The sequence below is a fragment of the Martes martes genome (assembly GCF_963455335.1).
Source record: "Martes martes genome assembly, chromosome: 4".
NCBI lineage: Eukaryota > Metazoa > Chordata > Mammalia > Carnivora > Mustelidae > Martes > Martes martes.
The window spans coordinates 460,961-471,245 of NC_137891.1; the positions used below are offsets into that span (position 1 = coordinate 460,961).

The 10,285-nt window shown below is 65.1% G+C and overlaps 1 protein-coding gene and 1 long non-coding RNA gene across 2 annotated transcripts; one reads left to right on the plus strand and one right to left on the minus strand.

Annotated features, from left to right (window-relative positions):
* Positions 1–334: 334 nt before the first annotated feature.
* Positions 335–1,234, minus strand: LOC308341532. Its single transcript, XR_013966714.1, has 3 exons — positions 1,096–1,234; positions 862–990; positions 335–766 (listed from the first exon to the last, which is right to left on the minus strand). It is a non-coding gene; the product is annotated as an uncharacterized lncRNA (long non-coding RNA).
* SLC39A4 (solute carrier family 39 member 4) lies at positions 761–7,394 on the plus strand. The gene is made up of 12 exons (XM_080801561.1): positions 761–3,080; positions 3,558–3,842; positions 4,290–4,485; positions 4,602–4,753; positions 4,843–5,014; positions 5,393–5,565; positions 5,775–5,909; positions 5,991–6,113; positions 6,314–6,368; positions 6,527–6,679; positions 6,796–6,983; positions 7,076–7,394. Exons 1-12 carry the CDS (start codon positions 2,889–2,891, stop codon positions 7,202–7,204), a joined length of 1,953 nt encoding a protein of 650 aa, XP_080657687.1. The 5' UTR covers positions 761–2,888; the 3' UTR covers positions 7,205–7,394.
* Positions 7,395–10,285: the final 2,891 nt, after the last annotated feature.

Consider the following 10,285-nt stretch of genomic DNA (forward strand, 5'->3'; position numbering starts at 1 on the left):
CCCCGAAGATTTTATTTTTAAGGCGTCTCTACACCCAACGTAGAGCTTGAACTCAAAACCCTGAGATCCAGGCTTCTCCGCGGGAGCCTGCCAGGGCCCCAACTGTGTGAGCCATTGTAGAGCTCAGTGGCATGAAGTACAGTAACACTGCCACGCGTTCCGTCTCATCCAAGCCCAGAGCTCTCTCCATCTTCCCGGACGGAAAGTCTGTCTCCAGAAAACAAACACTAGCGCCCCATTCCCTGGCCCCCAGCCCCTGGCAGCCACCGCCTCTCTTCCAGTCCCTCGGGCTCCACCAGCACCTCACACACGCGGGTCACACAGGTTTGTCTTTCTGTGGTTAGTGTATTTCTCAATGTTGTGTATGTGTCACAATTTCCTCGCGCCCCCCCCCCCGCCGTTTTTTTTAAGTGCCATGCCCAACGTGGAGCTTGAATTCATGACCCTGAGATCAAGAGTGACAGGCTCTGCCAACTGAGCCAGCCGGGCACCCGGAAACGTCCTTGCTTTTGAAGGCTGGATGATATCCCACGTGCAAGCACAGACCACATTTGTTCCCCCGTCGTCCTTTGGTGGGCACCCCGCATGTTTCTGTTGCTGGGGTTATGAACACGGCGAATGAGGGTGTGTTTGGAGAGCAGTGGCTGCAGTGTGCTTGCTGGATGGGACAGTGGGGCGCACGGGGCGGGGCGGCACAGGCAGCGCTCAGATGTGTGGGGGGCTGGTGACGTGCTCTCTGGCTGCTCTGGGCTGGGCAGGAAGGCATCTGCTGCAGCGGGGGGGGGGGGGACACAACGCTGTAACCGTCCCTCAGAATAATACACCGCTTAAACTGTAACTTTCACTGATGAGGAGTTGTACCGGTCACGCAAGCTTCAAGATGACCTTGAGGAGAACCCGTACTGGCAGCAGCCTCGGGTGCAGGCCGTGGCGTGTCCCTGAAGCCCAGCGGCTGGGAGCGCCGCCCACTTCCCTTTTTCACTGTCTCCCCTGCCTCCAAGAAAGCCTCCGTTAAGGGAATCCCTTTAAGTGCGTTTGCGCGACCTCGGATCGTTGCTGCTGGACCCGACACGCCCCCCTCCTCCCCCGGTTTACCTCCTTCACCTCGAAGACGTGCGACCAACACGACTCACGCTCCTTCCTGCTCACTACCGGACCCCCGGCTGTTGCATCACCTTCGGTTCTTCTCCTTTGCTGCTGTCCTGTTTCTAACAAATACGGGACTGAGGAGCTGTTCCGGGCCACGGTCCTTGCAGTGTCCTCCCCGGCTCCAGGGCCACAGTCCAGCTGCCGTCCCCTGCTCCCGTCCTCTGACAGCTGACTTCGTGTGTCATTCTTCTCCCATGCGTCAGGAAAGCCGCACGAAGCAAAGAAACGTGGTCCAGCACGAAGGTTACTGAGGTCAGAGGGGCAGCGAGGGACAAGCCACATGCCTGGCCCTCAAGGGCTACCCCAGTTCTGCCACTCGGCCCGGGGACCCAGGAAGGCCGGGCTGCACGGCTGGTCTGCGCTCTTTGCCCAGAGCTCACAGGCTGGCCGGTGGATGGCCTGAGGCGGCACCAGGTGCCAGACTCCTGCTCCACCGTTCCAGTGGCCCCAGGGCAGTGGGGTAGGAAAGAGGCCACTCTGGGCCTCCAGTCCTCAGAACTGTGCCCGAATCGCCCCAGCTTCCCCGCTTGGTGACCCAGAGCTCCGAGAGCCCTGTATGCCCCTGCAGGATGTTCCTGTCCCCTCCTCTGGCCCAGCTCCCCCTGAGGACCCAGAGACATCAGACTGCTGTGTGGTCCTGGCGCCTTCTAGCACGTGTGCGGGCGGGGTGACCTCAGGCCCAAGACACTGTGCTCCGCGTGATGCCCTGCCCTGGGCACCACAGGGCTCTGGGGACAGAGTCCTCAGGTCTAGGTGCCCAGTGGCCCCGCAGCTCCTCTCCCAACCCAGCCACACCTCACAGGGCTCAGGGTCAGTGGTCGGCTGCACCAGGTGGGGAAGGGGACCCACTGGCTCCAGGAGGGGCCGGCCCCTCCCCCCCGCATTGCCAACCAGGCAGAGATAAGCCAATGGGTTCAAAGGCCAGGGAGGGAGCCAAAAGGGAGGGGCAGGTGCAGAAAGGGGAGTCACAGCCCTCCCTCCAGCTCCTGGGCCTAAAGCCTGGGCTCCTGCCCACACAGCCCAAGACACCCCTGCCCGGTGGCAGCGAGCGGAAGGCGCAGTTCCCCGTTTGTGCTGTGGGGCTTTGGACATTTCCTCAGGAAATTTCCCCTGGAGGGTTTGGGAAGGGGAGCGTGGCTCAGCCAGCACCTTCTCGGTTCCTTCAGAATCCAACCCCCAACAGGGACACCCCACCCCAGGCCTGGGAGGAGAGAGCCCCACACCCCCAGCCCCAGCTGGGGCCTCAAAGGCCGGGGGCGGGGGGCGGGCGTCAATGCTGCCTGAGCCAAGGGAGCCAAGCAGGGAAGTGGCTGGGAGGGGAGTGGGGCAGAGCTGTGTTGAGGGCCTGTGAGGCGGAAGGTTGGGGATGGGGCCTTGTGGGGCTGGGTGGCTCCCTGCCCCTCTGCTCCAGGCCCCCCTTGCTGGCAGCAGCCGCAAGAGAGAGGGTCACCTGCACCCCTCTGCTCCCAGGACCCACAACCCAGGGAGCAGGTGCCAAGGCTGCCCTTCCCAGGGAGGCCCGTCCTCGCCCCCCACAGGCAGTGCCTCCGACCTCCAACCGAGGACCGATGGTGGGAAGGACCCGCTGCTGGAATGGTTAACCCGCACTGCCGCAGGCAGCCAATCACAGAGCCCGGCAGGAAATACCGAGGAGAGGTCCCGTGGGTGCGGGCGGGTCCGAGCCCAGCCCCAGTCCGGCCCAGAGCTCAGAGCGCGCCGTCGGGTGGGGGGGGCTCAGCATGCCGGGCCTGGTCCGACTCCAGCTGGGGCTGCTGCTCGCCTGGCTGCTGGGCACCGCGACAGCGGCTCGGCCTCCCCGCCTGCTGCCCCTGCTGTCCTCCGGCAGGGGTGCTCTGGGTCGGGCGGCTCTGGGCAGCCTGTTAAATACACTAGCGGACCGTGTGCACTGCGCCGACGGGCCGTGTGGAAAGGTAACTGCCCCACCCGACGGGTCCCCAGCCCGGCCCGCTCCACCCCAGGGCTGGAAGCAAAGGGCCCCGGGCAAACTCCAGGAGGCGGGTCGAGGGGAGGCCGGGTGGCCAAGCTCCCAGGCCCTGCCTGCCGGCCAGAGCCCACCCTCGTCGGCTCTGGGTTCAGACAGGCCCGCCTGCGGTTGGGGGCTGTGCTACGCCCGGGCGGCTCCAGGCTCTCGGGACAGCCTCCCCCGTCACCCCCAGGCCATCAGATGGGCGGCGGTTCCGGGGAGAAGCCACCTGGGGATAGAGGGACCACTGCCCAAGCCCTCTGTGTGTGCGCGTGGCCTCGCGGGCTCGAGGGGGTGGCGATGGGAGCACGAGAAGGAGCCACGAGGCGGGGGTGGGTGAGGGGGGGGGAGGGCCAGACTGGTGCGCGCGGACCCCACATGGAGGTGGGCGACTTCCTGACCACAGACCCCTGCGTGCCCCCAGTGCCTGTCTCTGGATGCTGCCCTGGCTCTGGGCAGCCCCGAGAAGCCAGGACTCGCTTCGGGGCCCGTCCTAGAGCACAGACACCTCTCCCGCCTCAGTGCTGCTGCTGCCCTCTACCTCAGTGACCCCGAGGGCACGTGTACGGATGTGCGGGCTGGCCACTGGGCAGCTCGTGCTGACCATCTCCTGGCCCTTTTGGAGGGCCCCAAGGCCCTCACCCCGGGCCTGAGCAGGCTGCTGCAGAAGATTCGGGCCCAGGCTGCCGGCTGGCCCACCGCAGAGAAGGTGAGGGCCCGGGCAGGCCGGCCAGGAGTAGGCGAGAAGGTTCAAAGGGGATCGGCAGGGAAGGAGACCACTTAGGGGGCTGGGCCGGGCTGCAGTGGGCAGGACATCCCTTGAAGCTCTCAGGGTACCTGGGGGAGTCTAGGGGGGGACTTGGGAAGCCGGGTTAGGCTGAGGGATCACACATGGATGTCCACCACCAGTCAGGGCAGAAACCTGGGGAGCCCCAGGGGGTGGCCTCATCAGACAGGGGCCACAGGGAGGGGCCGGACCCAGTGCAGGCCCTAAAGCAGGTGGGAGTTGGTGGTGGTGTTCTGAGAAGGCCAGTCTGGGTCCAGGTTGGGGCAGATCTTGGGGTCAGTGGCACCGGGGACACGAGGGGCGATGGGAGAGCTGGAGGCCAGGAAGGCCACGGTGCAGGGGAGGGCTGAGCCCTGGCTCCTCCCCCAGGCCTGCGCAGACCCGCCTCAGTTGCTGGAGAAGGCAGAAGGGGCAGGGGCTCCCAGCAGCCCTGGCCTGGTCCTGGCCGCCCTGGTGGACCATGTCAGCGGCGGGTCCTGTCTCCGCGCCCTGCCAACGCCCCAGTACTTTGTAGACTTCGTGTTCCGGCAGCACAGTGGCGAGACTCCCAACATCACACTGGCGGGTGAGGCCTCAACTGGGCCAGAGAGTGGGCAGTGCCCCGAGTCCCCGGCCGCCGTGTCCCTGGGGAGGGCAGGCCTGGAGCCCATACAGACGTTGTGATTCCGTCCTCCCGGCCAGAGCTGGAGGCCTTGATGCAGCGCCTGGGGGTAGGCAGAGTGGCTGAGACACCTGGTGACCACAGTGACCACGGCCATTTGAGAAATGGGGCCGACCACCAGGGCCCTGTGCCCCTTGCCACCCTGAACAGCAGCTCCAGCCTGTGGGACACAGTGAGCAGCCCCTGTACCATAGTCCTGGGGAGAGGTGGGGTCCCCCGGGATCTGCTCAGGCCCCTGATCCCCTGTGCTGCCACCCCCAGGTGTGCCTGAGTGCTGAGGAAGTGATGGCCGTGTACGGCCTGTCTGACCAGGCTGGTGTGACCCCAGAGTCCTGGGCCCAGCTGAGCCCTGCCCTGCTCCAGCAGCAACTGAGTGGGGCCTGCAGCCCCCAGCCCAGGGCCCCGCCTCGGGACGAACTCAGCCAGGCGGAGAGTGAGTGCCTGTCTCCCCAGCAGTGCCGGCCTGGCTGTGTCCATGGGGGCTGGGGGTGCAGAGGGATGACCTCACAGGGAGGAGAGTGGCCACTGGGCCAGGGCAGGGGTGGGGAAAGCTTGACCAGGGCTGGCAAGGGGAAGCGGCTTAGGAGTAGGGGGGTCGCAGGGAAATGTGGGGGAGCCCAGGTGGGAAGGGAATGAGGCTGTAAGGGTCAGTGTAAGCAGAGGTCTGTCCCGAACCTGGCCCCCTGCCTCCCTGGCGAGCTTCTGCTCACCCCTGGACCCCACCTGGACCCCCTCCCCTGGGAAGTAGGGGTGGGGGACAGGCTGAGGGAGGGGCTCTCGGTCCAGCTCATGACCTCGGCTTCCTCTCCAGGGTATCTGTACGGCTCCCTGGCCACGCTGCTCGTCTGCCTCTGTGCCATCTCCGGCCTCCTGCTTCTGAGCTGCGCCAGCTACAGCGCGGCCTCCCACTACGTCATCCAGACCTTCCTAAGCATGGCTGTGGGCGCGCTCACGGGGGACGCCATCCTGCACCTGACACCCAAAGTCAGCCTCAGCCTTCTGCTCCCTCCCCAGCCAGGAATTCCCCTGCCCAGTCCTCCCCGGTGCATCCTGTCCCCCTAACCTCTCTCTTCCTGGCCTCCGGAGGGGGGTGGGTGGGGGTGGGGGTGGGGGGGTAGGGGGGGTGGGGGGTAGTGGTGAAAGGGCTCCAGGGAGGCCGCAACGCACCCTTCTCAGCTCCCTTCTCCCCCCAGGTGCTGGGGCTGCACACCCACCATGGAGAGGGCTCTGGCCAGACCACCTGGCGCCTTGTGGCCATGCTGGGTGGCCTCTACACCTTCTTCCTGTTTGAGAACCTCTTTAATCTCTTGCTGCCCCAGGACCCAGAGGTCAGGTGGGGGCTGGATGTGGATGGGTGGATGGGACCCAGGCGATGAGGCCTGACAGGCCCTGAGCCACTGTTCCCACAGGACTCAAAGGATGGGCCCTGCAGCCACAGCCATGGTGGCCACAGCCATGGAGTGGCCCTGCAGCTGGCACCCAGTGAGCTCCGGCCCACGAAGCAGCCCCAGGAAGGCTCGCGCACCGACCTGGTGAGATGGCCCTTCCTCCAACGACCCCATACTACATCCCACAACGATGCCAAGGACCCCTTCCTGCCCCCACCCCCGCTCCCACCCCAGGGCTTTTGTCCCTGGCCTCTGATGCTAGTCAGGGGACTCCGCCCCTCCTCGCCCTCCTCACCTGCCTGCCCAGGGGCTCATCCACGTGGACCAACCCCCCCCCCCCCCAGGTGGCGGAGGAGAGTCCGGAGCTGCTGAGCTCGGGGCCCCGGAGCCTGAGCCGAGGTGAGCCCAGGGAAGCCCCAGAGGGATGAGGGGCCACGGATTGGGTGCGGAGCGCCAGCGCGGGCCAGGGGCTGGGGGCCGGAGGCCGGGGCCCGGGGGCCGGGGGCGCCGAGGTCGGGGGCCAGGCCGGCGCCGACCCTCGCCCTCCGCGCCCGCAGAGCGGAGGCTGCTGCCCTACGTGATCACGCTGGGCGACGCCCTGCACAACTTCGCCGACGGGCTGGCCGTGGGCGCCGCCTTCGCGTCCTCCTGGAAGACCGGGCTGGCCACCTCGCTGGCCGTGTTCTGCCACGAGCTGCCGCACGAGCTGGGTGAGCCGCGCCGGCCGAGCCCGCGGGGGGGCGGGGGGGCGGGCTGCCGGGCCGGGGGCGGGGCCTGCGCGGGTGTGGGCGGGGCGCTCGGCCTGACCCCGCCCCACCCGCCGCAGGGGACTTCGCGGCCCTGCTGCACGCGGGGCTGTCGGTGCGCCGGGCGTTGCTGCTGAACTTGGCCTCCGCGCTGACCGCCTTCGCCGGCCTCTACGTGGCGCTCGCTGTCGACGTCGGCGAGGACAGCGAGGCCTGGATCCTGGCGGTGGCCACCGGCCTCTTCCTCTACGTGGCGCTCTGCGACATGGTCAGGGCGGAGGGCAGGAGTCGGCTGCCCTGGGGGTGAGCTGAGCAGGGTCTGGGAGCTGGCGACTGACCCAGTGCCTGCCTCTTCCTCAGCTCCCGGCCATGCTGCACGTGCGGGACCAGCGGCCCTGGCTCCTCTTCCTGCTGCACAACATGGGCCTGCTGGGCGGCTGGGCCGTCCTGCTGCTGCTGTCGCTGTATGAGGACAACATCACCCTCTGATGTCCCCCACCCCCGTCCCCTCGCCCCACTCTCGGGCCCTGGCTGCTCTCTGCCAGCCCACGGCTCTCTCAGCCCCTTGCACCCGCCAGCCAGTGTGGAGCCTGCAGTGGGGTACCCAGAGAGCCCCGGGCCTTTGGAGTCTCCCTCCCACTCGCCCTAGCATCCTGCAATAAAGACATTCTTGTCCTTGGAGCCCAGCTGCGCTCTCCTTGCTGTTAGGGAAGCGTCTCCCACCGAGAAGGGCAGAGAGATGGGACAGTACCTTTCTCCCACTCTGGGGCTCTGATGAGTAGCCAGGAGAGCTGGGTTAGGGATCCTCCGGACGGCTAGCCCCAGTCCCTCTGTAAGGTGGAATCCCTGTGTCGGGAGTGGAGTCAGGGAAACTGGCCAGGGTCTGCAGGTAGCGGGTGGGACCTGGTCTCGTCAGGACTCTGACTTGTTTGCTCCTAGCAGAAAGCCCCAAGCCAGCCGTGCTCACACAGACGAGGGCTTGTTACTCTCTGATGAAAACCTGGCCTAGAGCCGAGAGCCAGGCAGACCGGAGTGTGGCAGTTCACGGTCCGTGGGGCCTGGGCCTCCTCTTCTTTTTTTTTTAATTTTATTTATTTGACAGACAGAGATCACAAGTAGGCAGAAAGGCAGGCAGAGAGAGAGGGGGAAGCAGGCTCCCCGCTGAGCAGAGAGAGCCCAATGTGGGGCTCAATCCCAGGACCCTGGGATCATGACCTGAGCCAAAGGCAGAGGCTTTAACCCACTGAGCCACCCAGGCGCCCTGCCTAGGCTTCTTCTGACTCTGCTCCAGAAGTGTTCATCCTCTGAGTCTCCTGGGGCTGTCACACAGTCCACCACAAACTGGGTACCTTAAAGCGTACCTGAAAATTTATTTCCTTACAGTTCTGGAGGCAGAAGTCTGAAATCAAGGCGTCAGTAAGCTGTGTTCCTTCTCAGCTCTGCGGGAAGAAGTTATCACATGAGTTGACTGGCTTTTGGTGGGCCCAAGAATTCCGTGTCTTGTGGCAGATAAGTCCAGTGTCTTGCTCTGTCTTATGACCTTCTTCTTGTGAGGACGTCAGTCCTATTGGATTACCAGCTCGCCCTACTCCAGTATGCCCTCATCTCAACTAGTTCCATCTGTAATGATCCCATTTCCAAAAAAAAGTCACATTCTGAGGTACTAGGGGCTAGGTTTCTAACATATCTTTTTGGGGGACACAATTCAATCCATGACACCCCTCATGGTCCAAAATGGCTGCCAGAGCTCCAGCCATTAAACGCAGTCTCCAGGGAGCAGAAAGGAGGTAGGAGGAAAGAGCAAAAAGAGGAAGGGGTCCAGGGGGTATCAGATTCAGCCTGTCGTTTACCCAATACACAGACACAAAAGTGGGAGAGTGGAAATCTCATGCTATGCTCCATGGGTCCACTCGTGCTGGAGGGAGGTGTGTGCTGCACCCCAGTAATCTGTGGCAAACTGGGCGGGAAGGGCCATATCGGAGCGCTCCCTGTCCTGACACAGGTAGGCAGATGCTCCAGCCTCTCCAAGAGCTATTGATTCTACAAGAAGCTTCAGCAAGTCCACAGAAGAGAGGTTTGAGAATTACCACCTCCCTCCTAAACTCAATCTATAATACTGAACACGTAAAGATGGCCTCCTGGCACGGAAGGAACAATGTTGCCCCAGGGGAACATGAAGAGCTTGACCTGGACTGTAGTGTCCACCAGCCACAGGGACCAAGCTTCAGGGTATGAGGGAGAACAGTTACGTCTGGGGGGCAAGGAGGAGGAGGAGAGCCGGAAGAGGCCCAGGCCCTCCTGGAGGAGGGCAGCTGAAAGCCTGAGTTGCCCGGGCGGGTACCCGCATTCCCCAACCTCCTCCCCCCAGCCTTGGACCATCTTCCTGCCCACACTACCCCTCCCCAGCAACTTTGCGCCCCCACCTCCGCTGACAGACCCCCACTTTCATCTCCCATTGAGAGACTGGATCCACCAGGCAGGCTCTCCTGTGTGTTTCCCCTCCACCCACCTTCTCCTTCCCCTCCTCTGACCCACCGCTGTGCTCCCAGGGACTGTGCTCCGGCAGCATCTCCAGCCCTCTCCGCACTGACCACCTCTGTCCCACAGACGAACCCGGGTTCATGCGTTAAGGCATTTGCCATGTGCCAAGCTCCGGCCCAAGGGCTCCGTGGGCACTGATTTTTTCAGTCATCAAAGACACCCTATGATGTGCACACCGCTGACCGTGCCCATCTGAGAGAGACCCCAAGAGTTAGTGTCCTGACTGGGGCCCCAGTTCTGCCCCCGCCGTCTCCTGCAGCACATCTCATAGTCCTGGTTACAGTTTTTCTTACCTTCAAAGGCTTTGCGTGGCTCAGGGGTCACACACCTGCCCGGGCCTCCAGCGAACGCTTGACCACTGCCTGAGGGCGCAGACGCGGAGCCTCCTCGCCCACACGCCCTTTCCTTGGGTGTCCCTACGCTCTCTCCCTGTTTTATTTATGATTCCAAGTCCTGGGTCCGTGCGCGGGCCCCTAGGGCGATTCCCGCCGAGCGAGGAGAGGTCTGCGCGCTGAGCTCGGCCTGCGGCCTGCGGAGGGCGGGGGGGGGGGGGCGAGGAGGGCCGAGCGGCGGCCCCGGGGCGAGCCCTCGCGTGCTAGAGGGCGGACGCACGAACCGCGGGGGGCCTCCCCAGGGAGCTGTCGGGCCCCCGACTCGGACTCGCCGGGCCTCCCCCCACCTGCGGCCCTTGCCGGGGCGTCATAGGGCGCGTGTCCGCCTCCGGGCGTCCCGTCCCTCCCGGCGCCCGCCAGCTCCCCGCACGGCGCCTCGCCCACGCGGGCTTGGAGGGGGAGCGACGCCTCTTCCTGCGGCCGAGACCCTCTTTGGGACCCCCGCAGGCCCTGAGCCCCGCCACCCCGCGCCGGGTTCCCCGGGCACGGGACGCTGGGCTTCGAGCGAGCTCGGGATTTCGGGGCTCTGCACGCGGAGCCGGGAGCGGAGCCGCGAGGCCGCGCCGCCACCCCTGGCCACCAGGGGTCGCTGCCGTTCTCCCTCCGGCCGCCGCCGAGGCGGCGCAGCGCAGGCGCA

Bases quoted from the DNA above. Each gene is read 5' to 3' on its own strand.
- SLC39A4 (XM_080801561.1), top strand. From the start codon at position 2,889: ATGCCGGGCCTGGTCCGACTCCAGCTGGGGCTGCTGCTCGCCTGGCTG. The intron at 5,566-5,774 runs GTCAGCCTCAGC...TTCTCCCCCCAG, and splicing joins TCCTGCACCTGACACCCAAA to GTGCTGGGGCTGCACACCCA. The intron at 6,680-6,795 runs GTGAGCCGCGCC...CACCCGCCGCAG, and splicing joins CGAGCTGCCGCACGAGCTGG to GGGACTTCGCGGCCCTGCTG.